Source organism: Pieris napi, chromosome 8, assembly GCF_905475465.1.
Source record: "Pieris napi chromosome 8, ilPieNapi1.2, whole genome shotgun sequence".
Classification (NCBI taxonomy): domain Eukaryota; kingdom Metazoa; phylum Arthropoda; class Insecta; order Lepidoptera; family Pieridae; genus Pieris; species Pieris napi.
In genome coordinates this window covers 11,139,338-11,163,165 of record NC_062241.1, presented here as the reverse complement: position 1 = coordinate 11,163,165, position 23,828 = coordinate 11,139,338, and the positions used below count along the sequence as shown (strand labels likewise).

Here is a 23,828-nt window from a genome sequence, read left to right as displayed (position 1 = left end):
GAGCCTCCTAGCAATGGTATCACTTAAAATCAGGTGAGCCTCCTGCCCGTTTGCCTCCTGTTACATAAAAAAAAACATCCAAAATATTTTATAAAAAATTTAAGAAGTGATAGGCCGCTCTTAATAATAATTTCGTTCCGTCATCTTGATACTGTAATTATTTTATAAGGATGATTATTCTTTCCAAAATGTTCTCCAGTTACAAACACAAGTCGCCACGTCTACACTTGAAAAAGCGTGTAATGACCGTAATCCCTCATTAATTTCATTCGGTATTCTAATTTCTAGCACCGCTACGTTAAGTAGTGGCGTTAGAATAGTGGTACAACATCGAAAGCTAACATAAGAATCACCTATAAAAAAAATAACAATTAAATAAAGGGCCTATTATTATTTGTTTTAAAATAATATGATGTCAGAAACACACAAACTCCTTATTATATTCATTATCGTCCCTTCTCAAACTTTTAAATTTATTTTAGTAAATTCATTTTAAACCAACATTGGTATACGGCGAATTATCTATATATACTATATCGACTTGTTAGTCGGTGAAAGAAAATCCAAAAGCACTAAAATACAAGTAACGTCTTGACGTGCGTTATTTGCGAGTTTCAGTCGAGCTAACAGTTTACATCCTAACAGTCATGCCATGCATAGAGTTCACAATAAACGGAAAAACATGCCGCGGTAAGTTGATTTAAATTATATTAATAATTGCTCTCTTAAAGTATTTTTATATATATATCTCTTAAGCTATTTAAATACAGCGATTGCGTTGTTGTCAGTATATAAATATGCAGTTCATAAACAGGGTTAATTCAATTTATTATTATTCATTAATTATATTATCCACAAAAAAAATTATTTACAAAATAGTAACATTAGATTGTGCCTCCCCGGGTGATCTCCATCTTCCACTATGATCTACTTTTGCGGATCCATTTTACTACCTAATGTGCTTACTTATATCGTCACACCACCTTTTTGGTGCACTACTTTAATTTGGATCCCTGCTAATTGGCCAGCTTCGTAACTGATCAACCTGGAATACCCTCGACGTCCGTCGTTCCACAACTGAGGCACTACTACTATGAGAAACCAGCTGCCCACTGAAGTATTTCCGAACCAATTCGACTAAGGGTCCTTCAAGAAGAGAGTGTATCAATTCTTAAAAGGCCGGCAACGCACTTGCGAACCTCCTGCCCGTCTGCCCCCTGTTACTTATAAAAAAATACGCATTTTTTCAAGCATGTATTGTGGTATTGGTTCGTTACTAAAGACTGAATGACACAGTTAGCTTATACGTTTATGAAGAAAAATAATTATAGAAACAATACCGAATAGGACTATAGTCTATTTAGTTAATGTTAAAATCTTAGCAACTTTACGTAAGGTCAACTCTTTGTTCTGGACTTTATTTACAGCCTCTTTCATTTTTTCTTGAGACCATTCTCTGGCATCAGTCTTTCTCTTGTACGTGCGAACCATCTACAATGAAATAAATATGAATCAATAACCTCAAACATGTAATATTAAATCAGTTTAAAAGTATCATCCAATTCGCCCCTGAGGACATGATCCGATTAGGCCCATAATTAAGACTTTTGAAATAAATATTTTAGACGTTAACCTCTAAGATTATACTTAAAAGCGAATTGATTCTTTAATATAAACACCTTGCTTAACAATATAAACCAATGTAGTTGAATTTTAAGACAAATCCGTCATATGACACAAAGAAATCGTAAGTACGTACCTTAGATGAGCGCCAAATTGCACAAAAAACCGAGTGGCTAAGCGCGATCGAAATACTGCTTATGTCGGGAGGTGCACAGTAAATGGAGAGACTCAAAACGCCGGTTGAGTGCGTTCTATGTGAATGTGATGTTTAAATTATCAACAGATTTCTTATTTTGATCTGATTCGCCTCGGTCTACACTACCTAATTGTATGACGGAGTTGTTGTTGACAATAATAATAAATTAAACACAACAAAAAGCATTTTTACGTGAAATAGGATTTGATTTGCATTAGTTCCTTAGATTCGCATTCCTGCTAATATAAATAAGTTTTATTAAACTGACATTACCTTGAGAATCGTAATATCGTATGGTAATTTACAATAATATGCTATATTACCGAATATTACCATCATTACAATAACTACGTAATTTCTTGAAACTCACAAACAGACATTCTACAACCATGTGTGATGATTTTATGACTCACGTCTGTTTTTTGAAAAATATGTATTACTTACGTAATATAATAAATTTTATTTGTAAAGAATGAAAAGTATCACCAGAGCTGGTGGACAGCGTTTTAGACATCACTTTGAAATAATTTTCATTGTTTATGTCTATTTATGTAGTCCTCGTGTAAATAATTAGTCTGGCTAATGAAAGAAGATAACGAAAAAGCGCGGCAAATTAAAAAAAAATAGTATGGTATCCCTAAAAATTTCATATATTTTGTGGATTAAACTTACTTGATTTTATTTTATTATTTTTTACATTGATAGTAACTGTATTTCTATGAAATTAAATACTATACGTATTAAGTCTATTACTATTGATACTTAAAATGACTAGCATCGCATGGAAAACTAAAACTATATTTATTATAAAACACAACTTTATTCGGAATAATCAAATCCTGCGAAAGAAACGAGATATTCTATAAAATAAAACAAAGTTTAGGCTATTATACCTAGTTAACTATTCGAAAAAATATATAATAAAAATAAAAATGAGTAATTGCATGAAGACAATCAATCATACTAAAGTTACTAACCTAAGAAATTCAATAACATTCTGTGTTGCCATCCGAAAGTTTTCAAATAATTCAATTATGTATCTTCTTTCATTAGCCAGACTATATAATAATGTAAAATTGACATCTCGTCATTATTATTAGTTTAAACATAAAAATCGCCTTTTGGTTTATTTTTTTAAACGCCGTTTGTGTACACCCAGCGGCATCTTTGTAACTAGTAACAAAGTTTTTTATATGTATTAAACAAAATTAATTAATTTAACCTCGATTAAAATTTTCTTTAACAAAACTAGGTAGGAGACATCATCATTATGCACGATAAGCAATCCAAGTATTAAGTGTGAATAATAAACCCATTTGAATAATAAACTAATTACAATTATAGTGAATATGTTAGTAATATTTTTTTGAACTCATCCATCTAGATACGCGGCAACGAGTTCCAAGTAGGCATTGGAAACGCGCCGTTTGTTACACAAACAAGCTCAACGCACTTTTGACTCCTTTTAAACTATTTAATATACATAATATGTAATTTGCCGTTATTAAAACCCATCTAGCTTTTAAACTATTTATTAATAATATTGAGCTTGGATTACATCCCAAGTGAACACTTATGTTTTAAAATGTAAGTTAAAATAATTCAAACAATCAAAATATTTAATCCACAGAGACGAAGTATTCTAACACAAATAAGACTGATTAATTAAATGAATTTTAATTGTCTGTCATAATCATGTAAATTAATACGCGTGAAGTGAATTCTGGCATTATTTAAAATTATTTTATGATGAATTCTTTAAAGCCGATGTACAAGGCCAAACAAAAAAGTGATCGAAGATAAAAACATGAAGACTTTTTTACTTTTAAAAAATTAAATAATATATATAGATGTAAAAACCTAATAACGAGCCACAGCTTGAATACTTCTGGACATGCTTTTGAGGAATAAGTCTCTTCTGCAATTACTCTTTTTAGCTCTCGGTTGTTTTGTGGAGCAGGTTGCACTGATCTTACCTACTCGTCTGTCTAGAACATCCCAGACATGCTCATTTGGATTGAGGTTAGAACTTCAAGCTGGCCGTGTACATGGTACAACATTGGCACATCGCATTTAATGTTCCATTTTCTACGAAAACTAGTTCCATACGCTCCACCAAATTCGAGCCTCTACCATAAGGAGTTATTATGGTCCCGTGGTCTTTGCAGCACTCGCCGGCGTTGGTCCTCTCCACACAAAGAGATTCTAGCTTCATCAGAAAACAATACTCAATTCCTGTTCTTCAGAGTCCATGCACAGTTTCGAGGAAACTGAGGTCTAGCAACACGGTGCTCACGGAATAATCGGACCCGGCGTTTCCTGATTGGCAGCCGAAAACCACCTCCTGATCCGTCCACAAGCTGACTTCTACTCCTCCAACTTCTTCAAGGCTCTTGATCCGCACTTGACTCCTTACGGTTCCGCAACGACTGCCTCACCACAAAGCGGTCATCTCTTGGTTCTGTGTATCATTTTCTTCCTGAAACAGGTCTTCTTTTGAACGAACCGGTCTCTTTATACCGTTGCCAAGTCCTCTGGACAGTTAAACGGCTCACAATTAGCCGCCGTGACGCATAAGTTTGCGAGTTGTTCTTCAAGGGGTACAATTCTATCTGCCGTTATAGCTTTATTAGTTATGAGGTGTTTCATGAAAAAGGAAAGATCGGTTTCAAAGAATTCATAAAAACAAATAAAAGATTGTCAGAATCATTATATTTCATTTTATTAACTGAAATCGACCTGAAATTTCCTAAGGTGCCCGATTTTTTGACAAGAGTTTATAAGCAAATGGCGATGATGATACGCCGCTTTCTGCAATTTTATGTATAATCAAGCATAACATTAATTTCAGTGGACAGTACCATTCCGCGGTACACGACACTCAATGCATACATACGCTATTACCTGGGTTTGCCCGGTACAAAAGCGATGTGTCACCAAGGCGTGTGTGGCGCTTGCATTGTGATGGTCCACGCCTTCAGGGCCACTTCTGGGAAATATGAAACCTTTTCTGTTAATTCTGTAAGTTTAAAACTTTTAATTAAATGCAATCAATCAGACAATTTTATGAGTTTAAAAGCTGATAAAGCGTGGGAAACTAAACTTTAAACTACTGTATAGGGAGCGTTCAAGTATTACGTAACGAATTTTGGGGGGGCGCGTCCTTTTGTAAAACGTTACGAGGCGGGGCGGGGATTGAATTACGCGTTATTGTTAATATTATTTTCGACTTTCCAGTACTTTACAACACGTAATGGTAACTTTTAGGTATAAAGAGTCACTGGGTAGTCACGAAACGTTTTACTATTGGGTAAGTACAGAAAAACGTTACGGCGCGTTACATGGGGGGGGGGGGGGGATCAATAATCTCCAAAAATTGCGTGATGTAATATTTGAACGCTCCCATAGTACCCGCATTTTATTTATATAGGTTGGCTGGAGCGCGATATATCCTTGAGTTTATTTTTCTTTTTACGCTATCACTTGCTCATAAGGGAAATATAGTGAGGTGACTGTCATGTCTTAGACGAGGGCAAAGGCTGATAACGAGACCTAAATCCTATTTACAAAATGGACCTAGACTAGGTTTTGGCTTGCAAACGATTTTAACTAGACGTTAACTTTTATTTTGGTAAAGGTGTATCATTTAATTGGTCCAAAAAAACACTAAAATTATCTCTATTTTTTGCTTTATGTCCTGCACAAATTATGAATATAAATGTTTGTTGCAAAATTGATGCATTGTGGAACAACTCCCACGCATTAATTCATAAAATTTGACAATTAAACTGGTTTGGTACTTATAATTGCCCATTTTCCAGTTATTAAAATGAATTTATATGCGTATTAATATTATTTTTATGATTTTCTTTAAACAGACTTCAAAAAACTAAACCGAAGGACGTTATCATTATTAGTACTCAAAACTACTGAAATAATTATAAAATTCAAGATTCGTCACAATATTTGTACAGGTTTTCGTTAATTTTTTCCATTTCATGTGGTTCGATTAGTTTTGAGAATATATTAAGTTCTAGTGATAAGAATTAACTAAAGAATTTGCTTATCACGCTAAAATCCCTTTAGCAAGTAATGCGGGTATCCATTATTTCGACCTCTGTTTCAATTAAAGTAGTTCACGTATATGTGAACATTGTTAAAAACCATTTCTAGCCGTAATAAATAGTCAAGCATAAGTCACTTTATTGTTTACTCAATATTTCCAAATATGCGCAGTATTTCTTGTTTGCACAGTTGTTTCTATATTTTTTTAGCGCGGAAATTAAATCTATTGTTATAAAGTTAACGTAACGATAATACAATACAAAAAATATATTATGAAAACCCTATTTATATTTAAATTAGAAGCATTTAATGTATTTTTTTTTCGCTTATTTTAAATCGACACTAAGAACTAATAAAATATGTATGTAAAGATTGTCGTTTTTAAATAATATTTTTTAGTTTCCGTAAACACTGGCTAGGACCAGCGTTTCCAGAACTACAAACCAAATAGCACCTTTTTAACCAAAGTAAAGAATCACAGCGTGAACAATATCTTACAGACTGATCAAAGTATCTTTGTGAAAATAGTACCATTAGATTTTTTTATGAATAAGGAGATGAATAATAATTCAATGCCACAAATATTGTTTAATTTTTCAGTGCCTGGTGCTCGCATTATCATGTCACGGGTGGGAGATTACCACGATCGAGGAGATTGGAAACCGACGCAAAGGATATGATACTGTCCAAAAACGACTTGCAAAAAATTATGGCACCCAGTGTGGGTATTGCTCCCCTGGGTTTGTCATGCATTTACATAGGTAGCTTTTATATAATGGCATATTTAGTACATAGTTGTATAGCGGTGCTTAAACGTGCATTTTTTTTTATTGATACAGCTTGCCAACGCTCGACACACTGATACATTGGTTAAAACAAACACAAAATACAATTTTTAATGTGACAAGCACTTAAAGGCAAACATGACATACATTTAGAGGTCATACAAATATCAATAAAAATAATTATTAAACAAAACAAACATTACAAAAAAAAACGATTACTAATCACAAAAATTAAAATTACAAAAAATCGATTTTAAAGTGTGAGGGGAACGTAATCCCTGACGTACGTTCGAACCCCGGCCTATGGATTATTCTTTGTTTGTGCGCAATTAACACTCAATTGTTAAATTGGAAAATGTTGCGAGGAAACCAACTTGACCTAGGATGGGACCCGTATGACAAAATTCAATACATTTACTTAGTTTTAAATAAGGAGGTATTTTAACAATAGGGCTGTGTTAAGATTACCTATGTTGCACACGCCGCTTTTTTTCGTGTCAAACAAAGTACTCATAAAGAATCATACTGTTTTTTTTTACGAATTAAATGTTAACAAAAAACTATTTTTCAAATTATATTTGTAAATGTCATGTTCGCCATAATTGTCTTTTTTGGAATGGATAAATTAAACTGTAGAAATAGAAAAAGTATATGATGCCATGTACTTTAATTAAGCAGCAAAGAGCAGTGTTGGCCTAGTAGCTTCAGCGTGCGACTCTCATATCTGAGGTCGTACATTCGATCCCCGGCTGTGCACCAATGGAATTTCTTTCTATGTGCGCATTTAACATTCGCTCGAACGGTGAAGGAAAACATCGTGAGTTTTTGAAACAGCGAAACGGAAACAGAAAGTCGACGGCGTGTGTCAGGCACCGGATGTTGATCACCTACTTGCCTATAAGATTTAAAAATGATCATGAAACAGATTCAGAAATCTGAGGCCCATACCTAAAGAGGTTGTAGCGCCACTGATTTTTTTTTTGTAATAAATAAATAAATGTCTGCTTCATATCTTACAGTCACTTGTATGTTATTGTTTTAAGCATAAGTTGCAATATGTATAAATCTCTTAAAACGATCTGGCTAATAATAAATATAATACATATTGTAAATAAGAAAAATACGTAATACTTAATAATGCTGTCTTCTATTTCAGTCTTCTACCCAAGAAGCTCGAAATGAAAGAACTAGAAAACTCGTTCGGTAGTAACACTTGCAGATGTACTGGCTATCGTCCAATTTTGGATACAATTAAATCGTTCGGATCAGATGCCCCTAACATCCAAGATATCGAGGAGCTTAGCATTTGTGAGAACAAATGCGATAGAAAATGCTCTATAAGCAGTGAATGGAGTGTTCTCGAAGAAAATGACGAAATTATTGAAATCGATTGTGGAAGTGAGAAGTTCTATAAAGTATGGACAGTTGAACAAATATTTGAGGTTATCCGAGGGCCGTGTGAATATAGATTCGTGGATGGGAACACTGCTCAAGGTATTTTTTTATATTGAAAAATAGCTATTGTGTATTGAGCGATTTTCAATTGTTTAGTCAATAAGTTTTTTGGTCTATTGGTGTCTTTAGTTTACTCACGTACACGACTACACATTTCAATAATAATTAAAACGGATATAAACGCGGACTTATTATTAATTAATCTGTCAACTGGATGCGGCCTTTACTGACAAAATATCCAATTTGACCCATATTCCAATTTCAAATTAAAAAAAAAATTGAGTTTTTTTTAAATTATAATCAAAAAAAATTTAAAATTAAAAAAAAAAATCTTTGCAATGATCTTGAACGCAATTTTTATAACCTCCTTCCCTCGCCTTTCTTATCAAATAATAATTCTCAAATATAATAATTCAATTAAGCCTTAACATATATTACTTTAATATATATTGAAAACCCGTTAAAATTGTCATACAAAAATATATTTTTTTTCAAGGACCTCGTACCCTACTAGATCTTGATCATTTTATCCTAATCACCTCCAACAACTTTTTTAAGCTACATTTTCATAAGGTTTGAATCGAGAACTGAGGCTGTACTGCAAAGGCTATATAGGCTGTGCACGTACAATAAGTAAATAGTTTTCTCCGAAATGAGTATACGCTCTATTACCCACAAATTCAGACAACTCGCAAGCGGTAATTTGTAAATTGGTGTTTTGTGAACCGTAACAGTAATATCCCTTACGCAAATGTATTGTAATAATCAATTGTGATACCAGTAAAATGTATTTTTATTATGGTAACTTAATAAAACAGTACGGTAAGAGAACCGTCGTGGGATTTCAGGTAGCTAAATTGACTTTTGTGTTATGACAACACTGTACAACGTGATAATGGGGAGTATGATAAGGGTTGGCGATTTAAGAGTGACGGAGGGTTTCTTCTGGTCCGTTCTACGCCCTTGATTTGAAAGCTAGCAGTAAATGTAAATTTAGAAGTTAAGTTATTTACATGAACAAATGATATTTTGATTTTGTAACATTGTTATTTATAGTTTGATGATATGAAAAAGTTGTAAGTATTCTTGTGAATAAATGAAATGACGCGTAGCAAATAAGAACTATTAGTTAATAAGAACAGCCCTGCGATTCTGTAACTCACTTTTCGAACTCTCACAGCGGTTTTCGCATCGGCGGTCGCTCTGAAATCAGTCGTGAAGCAGTCATTTTATGATTTGGCATTCTAATAAACAATAAACTACAAGCTCGCACCTTTTCAGAATGCCAAATCATAAAATGACTGCTTCACGACTGATTTCAGAGCGACCGCCGATGCGAAAACCGCTGTGAGAGTTCGAAAAGTGAGTTACAGAATCGCAGGGCTGCTACGCACAGATAAACAGGGTTCTAAGAAAACAATATATTATTGCTTGATTTTTTTACTAAAATAAAGAATGGAATCGAACAAAATGCAAACTTATTGTATTTTTTCAGGTATTTTACCAAGTTTAAGCGACTACCCTCCGGTTGTAATTGACATAAGCGAAGTTACCTCATTAAAAAAATATTATTTCGACCAAAACTTGGTTCTTGGTGGAAATGTTTCGATCGAGGATTGCATTACAATATTCAAAAAGGAGGGTAAAGAAAGAGAGGAATTTTCGTATTTGCTCGAATTCGTCAAACATTTGGATGTTGTTGCTCATATACCGGTTAGAAAGGTAAGGAAATGTTTTTCTGGTATTCGAACCTGACTTTTTCTTTTTATATGAATAAGGCACATTTCTATGCTTGTTATTTTTTTTATTAAGTACATAGGTGTTCAGGCTTTTGGGTCTGAAATTATGGGTTTTGTTATTTTTTATTTGGTTATTAGGCCAGATGTATATACAGATACCTACCCTCAATATATTAAATATTTCAGATCGCCTCAGTGGCCGGCAACTTCATGATAAAACATATAAAAAGACATTATCAATCAGATCTTTTCCTGCTTTTTGAATGTGTAGGCGCAGTTGTGACTATAAGTAAGTATTTTTACGTGATACTCGAAGTATAATATAGACGTTGAAGAAAGTATTTCGATTACAAAGCATTAGGGAGATGTGGGGTAATAAGATTGAGACCATTCAATGTTAGTAAGTTTAATTCTCGCGTGTTAAGCATAATAATAATAATCAGTGGCGCTACAATCTGATAGGTCTGGGCCTCAGATTTTTGTATCTGTTTCATGATCATTTGTTAATCTGATAGGCAAGTAGGTGATCAGCCTCCTGTGCCTGACACGCCGTCGACTTTTTGGGTCTAAGGCAAGCCGGTTTCCTCACTATGTTTTCCTTCACCGTTCGCCCTAATGTTAAATACGCACATAGGAAGATAGTCCGTTGGTGCACAGCCAGGACCGATCGAACGACCTCAAGGATAAGATTCGCACGCCACTAGGCGAACACAGCTCACTGCGCGTTAAGCTTGGGCATACAAAAAATACTACGGACGGCCCCTTTTTCAATATTAAGCCATTGTAATCATGTATTATTTGATTTTTTATATCAATAATGAATTGAGTTGTTATTTGCCGTTTGATTTTAGAGTCCGAACATTCTGAACTAACATTGACTCTCTCAGAATTTTTGAATAAGGACATGAATGGATTTTTGATTATAAACTTCAAATTGCCACCATTGAGCAGTGCTCACGTTGTGCGGACTTATAAGGTAAGTTTGAAGTCCCTTTTTAAGTAATCTATAACATTCTATCAGCCAAGAATTGTTCAGAAATGCATCTCATTTCAGTTTCTACTAAGCAACGTGGTTAGTAATATAATTATTAAAAATTATTATATTTAGATGTTTTATATTTTATCTTAATTTTTCAATTATAAATTATAGCCATGTAATTTAACTTTTAATTATAATTTGAATCAGGGTTTTAGGTTTCATATCAATTTATTATTTTCTTATCCTCGTCTATTCTACGCCTTCGATTTTAAAATTCTTTTAGTTCATAATATTGTGTTGACAGGTGTTATAATAAATGAAACATTTTTGTTTATTTTTCCCTGTTGAAACCGCCTACCTTTAGAATAACCAGCACACACAAATGCATAGAATGCCTACACATAATAAATAATAATACAGTAGAACCTCTATAAGTCGAACATCAAGGGAGACGCCAAAAAATTCGAGTTATAGAGTTTTCAACTTATGGAGGATTTCGACTTAGGCGGATTTTGATTCGACATAAAGAGTTTGAGGTTTATTCTTATAAATTTTGACAAACTTTGACCGTTTTGTATTTTTCTCATGATGTCTGATTCATTTTTTATTATTGTTGAAAGAGTACTCATTGGCAGGCCAAATTGTTCAGTAACATCTTTATTTTTTTGACAGCTCTTCACAGCTTCGAGCACTTCTAATTTTTCAGCAAGACTCAAAGTTTTTAGTTTACGTTTCACAGCACTCATGTTAACTGTTGTACTAATTGATGTGTATTGCAGTGAACCAAACTACTTCTGACAGTATTTAAGTCGAAAACAAATGACTGGCTTAGCTAAATTTCAAAGGGAATCAAAATTGACCACCTGACACAAAGCAAGCAAACACGTGTTTCCATGAGTCATAAATTTATTATTGTATACTCCTAAAATGTTTTCTAAGAAACAATAGTGTACTCACATTGTCGGCAAGTTCTTAAAGTCGGTAACTTATTTTATAAATTCCAAATGATCAAGTTGTAAAGGTTGTAAAATAAAACGTTCCTATGTTCGAGATACAGAGGTCAAATTTAATTTTTCGAGTTATAGAGTGAAAATATGTTCCAAAATGGCTTGGAGGGACTCGGTGATTATTTCGATTAACAGAGGGTCAAGATTTCAAGTAATGGAGGTTTTGGTGTTTTAAGGGAAGGGAACAAAACATTTTTTCGAGATTTGGAGGTTTTTGACTTATCGAGGTTCTACTGTAATTAATACACGAATAATTTCTTACGCCATCACTATCACCAGGTTTAGTTTGACACTGAAAACTATGCATGCAAACCATTATTACCCTGTTTTACAAAAGTATTGCGCATCTCTGTCTGACGAATTGCGTTTATGCTGTGATAATAAGGGATAACTAAATAGGAGGTATAACCTGGCCTTAATTTACAGGAAACCCACGGCGTTATAGCCCTTTTAAATTTTTCGGAAATTTTCAGATTACGCCAAGAAACCAAAATGCCCTAGCAATTGTGAACGCTGCATTCAATTTCAAAATCAACCACGACACCTTAGCAATCGAAGACGCCACTATCGTTTACGGTAATATTACCGAAAAGTTTGTTCACGCATTCCGATGCGAGAAATACTTGGAAGGACGCAACATGTTCAGCAATGGCTCATTACAAAGTGCCATACAAATTTTGAACCAGGAGATAAAGCCAGACAAAGTGCCGCCAGAATTATCTCCTATGACCAGAAAAAAAATAGCTATTGGCGTATTTTATAAGGTAAACGCTCTATTTTGCAATCTATTTCATCTATTTTGATTTTAGTTATTTTATTGTTTTTAGACATTATTGTGTTCGCCATAACTGTTGCACATTCTAGAATTTTTTAGATAAATAAATATAAATAATTATTATAAAGCCAGTTTAATTCCAAATCAAATTGGTGTTAGTATTGTTATTATACACTTAGGGTCGATTCGACCAAACAAGAGTAAATCTTAATCTTAGAATAAATCGTCAGTTAATCGAGAGTAAATCAATTTTACGTTTTACCAACTACAAATTCTAAGAATTATTATATTATTCGGCTTATTCGGGAATTGCTACTATACCGCCGCGGCCGTTTCGCACGGAATAACAGCTATTCCTAGAATAATTTAATGGCGTCAGTCAGTCCAATCAGCTGATTTCTGTCATTTCACAAATATGTATTCTGTGTTTTAATTTCAAGTCAACGCAACGCACTAAATTAATAGTCTAGCATTGTATAATGAAACGTTTAAACAATTTATTATTTATTTATTTGTTTTTAGATTTTTTATTTTCTATAATATTAGAATGACATTCAACTGCGCTCAACAGAAGTTCCTTTTTAGACGAAAGCCTCAAACAAACAAGAAATAAAAATTTTTTGGTCTCGTTTGATACCTGTTAAAAGCTACTTTTTCACACTATAATACGGCAAAATCGAGTTGACATGATGTATGCTCTTACACTGTCCCGTTGTAGAACAACATTTATTTGCCGAGTTTTATTTTCGTTCACCATTCTTTTGCTATTCGCGTATTGTTATTCCTAGCACAATATTATACTATCGATGACGTGGACAAACGACTATGGATTTACTCGAGATTAAAATCATGGAATAGATTATTCTTGGTATAGTTACTCGTGTATAAATTGAAGTTTGGTCGAATCGACCCTTAGTCTAGATTAGTTTTGATTTGTTATTTCTATTGACTTTCTTTCTATGTACGCATTTAACATTCGCTCGAACGGTGAAGGAAAACATCGTGAGGAAACCGGCTTGCCTTAGACTCAAAAAGTTGACGGCGTGTGTCAGGCACAGTAGGCTGATCATCTATTTGCTTAAGAGATTGACAAATGAGCATGAAGCAGATACAGAAATCTGAGGCCCAGACCTAAAATGTTTGCAGGGCGACTGATTTATTTAATTATTTTATTTCTTCAGTATGGACCCCTTTAGGGTAAAGACCTCCTGAACGTCTTCAGAAACCTTATGATGTCGTCACCCCATCGCGATCTTCCCACGTTTTCCTTTTACTGGATTTTTCGGCGCTCTTTTGTCTGTACCTTCAGTTGTAAGGCCTTGATATACGTAATTATTTGAAATAGCATTTTTTTTCAGTTCGTCCTCAGTATATGTCCGCCCGAACTTTACCCGTACTTTTATGCTTCTGGAGCCACAAATATTACGCGGCCATTATCATCTGGAAAACAACTATACCCAACTAGTAAGGAGCTATACCCAGTTACGGAGCCGGTACAAAAGTTAGAAGCGATTATACAGACTTCTGGTGAAGCGGCCTATGTTAATGATATGCCGCTGGGATTGAACGATGTGTTCGCGGCTTTCGTTTTGTCGACGGTTCATGGGGGAAGTGTTGATAGTATCAATTATGATATTTTGGTAAGAATCATTTTTCTATATATTTTGAAACATACACATATATACATATACACGTCAGCACGTCGATACTCATATATACGAACAACGTAGAAAAAACGTTATGGCATTTTTTATAATGCAAGAGATGTAATATGCATATTTTCGTCAAAGTACAAGGAATGTATAAATAACTAAAATGCCCGTTTTCTCATAAAAACAAATTAATTCAAATTCCCTAAACCCTTCTAATCAAGGAAACGAGAAAACTTGTAATACACGAATAATTTCTCTCTGCATCACTTCCAGGTTTAGTTTGACACTGTAAACTATGCATAAAAACCATTATTACGAGCAAAACTATTGCGCATCTCTGTCTGACGAGTTGCGTTTATGCTGTGATAATAAGGGATAGCTAAATAGGAGGTAACCTGGCCTTAATTTACAGGAAACCCCCGGCGTTATAGCCCTTTTAACAGCCAAAGATATTCCCGGGAAAAATTCCTTCGGCTTCCCCGGGATACCTCTACAAGAAGTGGATGAATACATCCTTGGAACTGATGACATTCAATATTGTGGCCAACCTATAGCAATCATAGTGGCGGCATCCGAGTATTTAGCGGTCAAAATGGCTGAGAAAGTCGAGGTTAAGTATAAAAATGTCCCGAAAACACCAGCCGTGATCACCATTGATCAGGCGAAGGAAATAAAATCGCGGTAAGTAAGAGATGTGAGGTCTCTCTGCATCTTCTACCGCATTTAAAGCGGCGAGTGTTTAGAGGACTTGTTCGGATTAATACCTGCAGCTGAGCTCTATGGTCTGACGTCGGCAGAATACATACATCCATATCACTTCGACAGTCGTTGTTCTAGAACAAGGGGCTGGGCAGGAGGGTCACTTGATGTTGAGTGATACAGAGACATGGACACTCCATGCCAAAAGGCTCGCGAGTGCGTTGCCGCTATTTTAGGGATTGGTACGCTCTTTTCTTGAAGGACCTTAAGTCGAATTGGTTCGGAAATTTATTAGTGGGCAGCTGGCTTAAAAAACGCTCCGTTGTGGAACGACGGACGTCAAGGTGATACGGGTGGAATTTCGTTGCCTCGACGTCCGATGATGAAACTCAGCGGCGAGAATAATCTTTTTATTTCGTGCATTATATTTATAATACTATTTAATCCGAAACGTTAAAAATTATTTATTTTCACCCTTGTGCGACTGCACGTCAACAACTCGGATAACATCGCTGAAAATGCTAGAATATGTTGTTTATTATAGTAAAAGAAAAACATATATATTTATATATATAGGTATAAAGAGGGGACAGCCGATGCTGAGAAGATCGTGCCAAAAGGCAGAGGAGAAAATGTCAAAAAAGTTATTAAAGGTATGTACACAATCACTGCGATGACATCATACCCTGAACCACTGAATGTTGAGGAAGGAAGGTTCTACTCTTACTCCGACCTAAAGGAGCTTGCTTCCAGACTATTCTCTCAGGCCAAAACGCCCCCTTGGCTAGCGATAAGTTGTATATATCAATCGGTTACAATAACTTTGTTAGCGCACTTCAAGTTATATCATGATTAAAGTAGGAGGCGTAAATAGTAGGTATTGCTATAGGTATATTAATAATATTTATGGCTAACCCTCTCAACTGAAGCCTAGCCCTTATTCTCGTGAATAGAACCTTAGTCCTCAGCCGTAAAGTGTATAAGTGTAAGTTACTTAAGTTAAGGAGTGTTAACCTCCATGAGCGGTGAGTTAGGAAACTTTATAATTTATACTTAACTTATTGTAATTAGATTAATTGTTTTGGTATAGCATTTATTTCTCCTATGAGACTTGTGTTGGAGCTTGAAATTGTTCAAATGTTTGTTATTGTTCAAAACGTTTGACACACAGAAGTCATGTTTAGCGCTTGTTCGATACCTAAAACGCAGTGGAGATCACAATCCATTCACTAATTATTGGACTCAAAACTTAGTACCTACCTACTTCAAAAACTTTGTAATACTAATTATGGTATCAAAAGACTAAACTTCCAATATCGATAATCGATATACATCCCGACGTTTCTGTATTTGTGATTTGTTATTTAAATATCCGTAGCGCTGATCAAACTTGGAGTCGCGTGATACATCTAACTTTTGTATTTCCTACATGAATTACAATCTAGCCTATACAATCACTAAGGCTAATAAGTAATATTTTGTTGACTTAATTTTCTACAATACTAGTGAACTTTAACTAAGGTAATGTTAACAGTCTTAGTGTTCTATAATGTTTTGCCACTATGTTCGTGTGTCCGAGATACCGCACTTGCACTTATATTCACCACACTTTTTTTTAAACTTAATAATTTAAGTTTTGTTTAGGCGTCTTATTTCTGTTGTTACCTTTTTATTAAAATATTTATAACTTCAGGTAAATATTACATCGGTGCCCAATACCACTACTATTTGGAACCACAGACATCCATCGTGGTACCGGTCGACAAAGGTTTTGAAGTACACAGTGCTACACAGTGGATCGATTTAACACAGATCTGTGTCGCACGCTGTTTGGGAATTAAGGAAAGCGAGTGAGTGTAGTGTGAAACCTGTCTCTCTATCTATGATTAAATAATGTACACTGGATATGTAGCACTATAAATTTTTGTGAAACAAAATAAAGAATTTTTGAAATTGAATTGAATTTTGTCTCTCTATCTGTCAAAGTTAACATGAAGTTCTATATTTAAATCGGGTTCGGAAATTCTTTTATTTAAGATATATTTCACCCATTGAAACAGTTATATTTTTGAAGATATACTTCTTTTGGCGCGTTAGGGAAAATTGATGAGAGTAAATTTTTACGATGCGCGCACACCGTCACAATAAACTGACACCCGCACAACGTCACAAAAAACCGATACCCTGAAGTTAGCATAGTCAGCATTTTAAAATAAACAATGTCCATTTCTTTAATTATGTAGAAATAATTTTTTGTGATATTTATATAAACGTTATTTTACTAGATACTTCGTTATAGTATTTAAAATTTCAATGTATTAAATACCTTTTTTCATATAAATTGTGACGTTTTTCGTGCTTTAAACTAATCACACACACGTGTTAAGGATGATTCACGCTACACCGGGTCTCGACCGGGCCGTGCCCGGGCACGGTCTAACATTAATGATATACTTTTGTATGAAGTAATTCATGCCTGACCGTTGCTCGGCCGTGCCCTTACCGTGCCCCGGCCGGGGCACGGCGTTGTAATGTCGGTGGGTATTGTTTCCCGGCTCCGGCACGGTCCGGCCCCGGCACGTCGTAACATGAACGTAGGCGCCCGGGCACCCGCAGAGCAGTCAACGTCAAATCTTAGTGAGGTTAAATTTTTTTTTGTTTTTTTTTTGACAAAAACAGATATAGTCGTCCAAACACGTACGTGCGTACACCCAAACAGCCCGGTGTAACATGAACCACTGTCCCGGCCGGCGCACGGTGGACGTGTCCCGGCCGAGGCCCGGCCCGGTCGCGACACGGTGTACCGTGAATCATCCTTTATTGTGTAAAAGTACAAAATATAAGTAAAATATTTATTTATATATTCACGCCTTTTTCCCACACAGGCAGAAACCACCACCATTTCCACTTGCGACGTTCTACATACCCAAACTAGCTAAGCATTGTTTCTCATATCCTTGTCACTACGTCCTCATTTAACCCACACTGCTCACCTATGCACTGTTGCTTGTCTTATCACGTAATGTTACACCACACATATTTCTTAACTCTTTCCACGGCATTTATTCAACTTCATTCTTCCTCTGCCACACCCAACATTCACTATGTTAGAATCGAGATACACACTAGGTTGGTTAAAAGTAACTAATTTCTTTCAGCGTTTTAGTTATAGTTCGTCGCTTAGGCGGAGGTTTTGGAGGCAAATTGAGCAGGTCAGTTCAGATGGCAGCAGCTGGCGCGGTCGTCGCTAAGAATTTGAATAGGCCTTGTAGGTTCATATTGCCCTTTAGTACCAACCTCGCTAGTATTGGGAGAAGGCCACCAGTTCAGTGTACCTATGAGGTGAGGGTTTTTTTTTAAAATAAAAGTAGTATTTTTTCTAAGGTTCATATTGGAACAGAAGAGTTGCATCAGCATACCCTAAATGTTAGGTATGCGGCTTTCATTCTGAGCTTGTTGTGGACTACTGCCCTGCGATTCTGTAACTCACTTTTCGAACTCACACAGCGGTTTTCGCATCGGCGGTCGCTCTCAAATCAGTCGTGAAGCAGTCATTTTATGATTTGGCATTCTAATAAATTTGCTATTAAAATTTAAGCGTACAGTGAAATAATATGTACATCGTTAAGCCCGATTCACATATATCAGTGAAGCCACAGTTCCGTCAACGTGTCCATTCAGTTCAGTACAGTGATACAGTATTGCGTCAGTCATTCAATTTACACATGTCAGTACTCAGTTTACGGAGCTTCAGTGAAAACGTGTCCGTCGTCAAGTAACGTGATTATGGCTCTGGTCAATACTACGGAGCTAGCTATGATAGCTGTTGCTTTAGACGAAAAAGAAGAGCAGCATTAAGGAAAATAAGAAAATGGGTGCATAAAGCATGGCAATTAAGAGAGATGGAAGAAGAATTCATCACATTATACAAAGAATTAGTTAAAGATGAAAGAAAATACTTTGAATATTTTAAAATGTCAGAGAGCTGCTTTAATATTCTTCTGCAATAAACAAAATGTAACAAATAATAATGCGGCCTCAGTAATCCGACAAAAAATATCGTTGTCAACGAATCCGTCCGTGATTGCGGGTGTCGGCACCGACACTGACAAGTGGGGATGCGTTCATAGAGAATGTATGAAAGAATATTTCGCACTGTGCCGGTACTGTGTCGGAACTGTGGCTTCGCTGATATATGTGAATCGGCCTTTAGACTCAAAATAACTGTCAGAAAAAATCACATGATTTTTTTTTAATGATACAGTCAAATGTTTCTGGCCCATAAATCGTTTCGTCCCAAAGAAATAAATAGCCTGCGTCGACTGTACTATGTGATTTTTTTTTCGTTGACATTATTTGAATTTATGAACTTTATATTTTTATATTTATTTAAAATAATAAAATGTTTCTTGTGATAAAAAACTAAAAGTTTTATTAAAACATGTATATCATTCATAGGTAGGTGTAGACGAAGTCGGTAAAATTCAATATCTCGACGCTACCATAATCCAAGATTATGGATGCACAAGAAATGAAAACACTTTAAGTTACGCAGCGGGCGGATTTCCCAATTGCTATAATACTGATTACTACAATCTCAAAACAGCTTATGTAATCACTGATCTACCTTCAAATACCTTTGCTAGAGGACCTGGTAAGTTTTTTTATAGAAACATTTTATTGCTAACTTTACACAATATTTTCATTTGAATAAACAGATTTGAAGAACAAATTAAGTGAGGGCCAGCGGTGAATCCCAAAAAAAACAAAATGTGTTGAAATTACTTTAATTAATCACTTACAATAATTAAGACTTAACTAAATATAATTATTTAATCGGCCCGATATTAGGTGCCGACAAAATATATTATAAACTTACCTAGTTGAGAATTGACCGGTCCGATATGAGGTATCCGATCAAAAGCTTCTGGTTCTGTTGTCCGTTTCCTTATACTTATAACGTAGTTGCGTAAGAGGGGTACTGGTATTGGGTATGCGGGGCAAAGGGAGTGCAATGGATATGTAACAAACATGTAAATGTAATTATTATTTCAATGTAAGTACTGTTAGTAAATAAAGACGCGACTAAAGTTCTGATACCTTAGGATTTAAAAAGACTACCAAACACGTTTAGCATTTCCATAGTATGCTTAAGGGTTTTTTGGGCTGCAGCCCAGGGCCAAGTGGAAGCAAAGGACCCTTAGTCCTCACTGAAAACAATAGGCGATATTTAAATTTAAAAAACATCTGAAATTTAAAAAACTCCAATTAAGGTTTGAATCCGAACGGAACTGAGAATTCCCCGTCTGTCGTCACTTGTTTTCGGTGGGTGTATTTTTTCGCGTGTGCGTCTATTACGGGGGAATTCCCCGTAATAGCCCAGATCCCCACAAATTCACGATATTATTATTAATATTATTTTAGGCACGTTAGAGGGCATTGCCTGTATCGAAAATATAATGGAACACATCGCACAAGAACTAGAACTGGACGCGACAGCCGTCCGTTTAGTTAACATGAGAAAAGACGACAACGATATACCAGAACTCATAAACGAGCTTAAAAAAACCTCTGACTACGAGGAGCGAAATTCCAAAATTATTCAATACAACAAAGACAATCGCTGGATGAAGAAATCGATACATATAGCCGTGATGCTCTTCCCAGTTATATACTACGGGAATTATTCAGCTATTGTCTCCATTTATAGAGGTGACGGGACAGTGACAGTCACCACGGGTGGTATCGAAATGGGGCAAGGAGTAAACACGAAAGCGGCTCAAGTGTGCGCCTACAAATTGGGAATTCCAGTCGATATGGTATCAGTTCTGCCAAATTACTCGTTCGCGTGTCCCAATGGCGTGTTTTCCGGATCCAGTATTGTTAGTGAAAGTGTTTGTTTCGCGATAATAAAAGCGTGTGACCAGATTCTGGGTCGAATACAGTCTTTGAGGAATTCGAATCCAACATGGCTGCAGCTAGTTCAAGCAGCGGCTGATCAGCAAATTGACTTGTGTGCGGAGTTCATGATGAACGATAAGGAACCGACGTTGGCGGGGTATAGCGCGTTCAGTGTTGCCATTTGTGAGACGACATTGGATGTACTGACGGGGAGATTCCAAATTGATAGAGTTGATATTTTGGAAGATGCCGGGACGAGTACGAATCCAACTGTGGATATTGGCCAAGTAAGAGATTTTTATAAATTTTTATCTCTGTAATTACTAAAATAAATAAAAGTGCGTGCGTACAAAGTGTGCGTTAGATTTCCGAGACTGTGTGACTGTGTTTCATTAAAATATTAAAAGTGTCGAAAGCTAATACAGCTTATTTTTTTTATTCGATAATAAAAAAACGTGACATTTTAATTTACAATTCATCATTTGAGATTTCAATAAATTATTTTGCATAAAATATATTCAATAAGGTAACTCACTCTATCTCAATGACTCTCTCTCTTTTCGTGACGTTTTTTAAAAAATTTACCCTCATGCGCCCTCAAGTTTCACCTCAAAATTATTTTTAAGTTTAAACTTTGTAGCCTTTAAAAGCGATGGAGGTGCCATATTAATCTTTTAAGGACGTAGCGCAATGTTTTTACAGCTTTAAGATTGTTTAATTTTATGTTAAAATGTATCTTGTATTTAAAGGTAGAAGGCGCCTACGTACAAGGCCTTAGTTACCATACAATGGAACACTTTATGTACAATACTTATGGTAAACTCCTGAACGACAGAGCTTTGTATTACGAAGTATTTCTGGCAAAGGATATTCCCGTAGACTTCAGGGTTAAGCTACGCTTCAATTCGAAGAATCCTAAAGGCGTTTTGGGATCAAAAAGTAAGATAAAATTTTATTTCGTATGATTTGATTGATTGAATTCGAAACACGGGCATGTATTCAAAATGTTATTTTCATACAAAATACGCAATAAAAAACAATCGGTTGTCTGTAAAGTCGGTTTACTGACGATAGTTGAATGTGACGTCATAAAAAAATATTGATGGGATGGTTGCATTAAAAAAAAAAAAAATTTGTTTGATAGGTATTTTGTATGGATATAGAGAAGGAGGTAAATGGAAATCACAATTGAATTGATCAAGTTACATTTATATGTACGCATAAATACAATTATGTCAATTTTAAATGGAACGCCTCAGAGCGAGATAACGCCGCATGAGTCATGTTTTTTCGTGCGTGCTGCCGGCTCCATCGAATTATAAGACGTTGTCACGTCAAAAACATATATTTCTTATATCATGACAAATTTTCAGCTGTTGGGGAAATGGGAATTTGTGTGGCGTATGGCATCACTTATGCCTTGAGGAAATGTATCAATGAATCAAGAAAAGAATCTGGATATCCTGCTAAGTGGTTCGATTTTGGTAAGAATATTTTTAGTAAAGTGAAACTTTTAAGAAAGCCGGCAACGCACTCGTGAGCCCTCTGGCATTGAGTGTCCATGGGCGGCGATATCACTTAACATTCTATTCACGTTCTATAAAAAAAAATACTTTTTAATGTTTTTAGATAAACTAGTAGACCAGTGCCGATAATTTTTGAAACCTAAAAAAATAATAGTAGAATGAAACCTATTGGAAAAGGAGGAGAATATTATAAAAATTAAAGGAAAAATAATTTACGGGCGATATGAGGTCGGGAAGGGGAAGGGGGGGGGGGGGTAGTTTTAAGGGTAAAAAACGGTTTATCTCGATTTCCGGCAAAACTAAAAGTCCTATCGATGAAAGTTAAATGGCAAAGTTGTAGGTAATAAAAAGATCTAAAACTTTTGACTTTTGAAAACTTTTTTTTGTAGGTTTAATCCTACTATTATTTTTTTCACTTTTTATTTATTTTGAAGGCTATCTGCACTGGTCTATAGGTAGTTCTACGAGTAATCTAACCCCAATTTTAAAATTCTATTAAATCCGTATTTTTATTTTCCATGAAGGAGTTGAGTTCAGCCTGAACTCAAATCTTCATAATCGTGTTGTGTTTACGAAAGCTAAATTTTTCAGAATTTCCGCGGAACACAGAGTCGATATTGGAGGCGTTGGATGTGCATCTAAATGAACTTGTTTTAACCAAATAAAAATGTCTTCCCTTAAAGTTATAATAAAGTGTTTGTGTGTGTAATTTTTTTACTTTATCATTACATAATTTATTTTACACAAACCTTGTAGTTAAATGTAATGGCGCTGGAGTGATTACATAATAAAAATCCCGTTAATTTAGAGGATTAATAACCATTATTATAGGCTAAATACAAATATTTTTAGTTAATATAGGAGCGTAATTTGTGCCAGTTTTTTACAATGTATGAGCAGAATTTACAGAAGTCCGTTGGGGCATAGCTTTGATTCGAGTGGTTATATCTATCCATTTGTAAAGGACCTCAACATAACAGGAATTGTTTTGACAAATCATATCGTAGGGCACAAGCTAGTCCATTTCAATACCTCAAACGCGGACCGCGGATTCTTCTAAATTCAAATTTTGAATTGAATAAAATCTATGTTTAACTTTTTTTTTTTAATTCAGTGTGTCGTATAACAAAACCTCAAGGTTTGACCGGTCTTCTCATCAGAAGGCGCCACTACAGTAGTTATATTAACCTATCTAAAATGACAATGTACTACCTAATAGTACAGGCTCATTCGAATTCGAATTATTCGCGAATATAACAGATTACACTACTTATCCAGAGCTAGACATATTCGGCTACTCAATTTAATATTTAAGTCCCTATCTGATACCTACAATTGGTAGTGTATTGTTTTTATTGTTATTTTGTGACATTTATGTTTACCAAAATTGTCATATATTTTAGAAGAAAAAAGCTCTTAACATATA

At 35.2% G+C, this 23,828-nt stretch overlaps 1 protein-coding gene across 1 annotated transcript; it reads left to right on the top strand.

The window, feature by feature from the left end:
- The first annotated feature begins 557 nt into the window (after nt 1-557).
- Nucleotides 558-23,111, top strand: LOC125051750 (probable aldehyde oxidase gad-3). Its single transcript, XM_047652289.1, has 18 exons — nt 558-690; nt 4,671-4,840; nt 6,485-6,645; nt 7,826-8,163; nt 9,620-9,846; nt 10,050-10,152; nt 10,715-10,839; nt 12,323-12,613; nt 13,983-14,264; nt 14,689-14,957; nt 15,552-15,628; nt 16,669-16,825; nt 18,134-18,317; nt 19,434-19,629; nt 20,400-21,163; nt 21,626-21,815; nt 22,250-22,360; nt 22,994-23,111. The coding sequence occupies exons 1-18, from the start codon at nt 648-650 to the stop codon at nt 23,065-23,067; spliced, it is 3,762 nt and encodes a 1,253-aa protein (XP_047508245.1). The 5' UTR covers nt 558-647; the 3' UTR covers nt 23,068-23,111.
- The last annotated feature ends 717 nt before the right edge of the window (nt 23,112-23,828 follow it).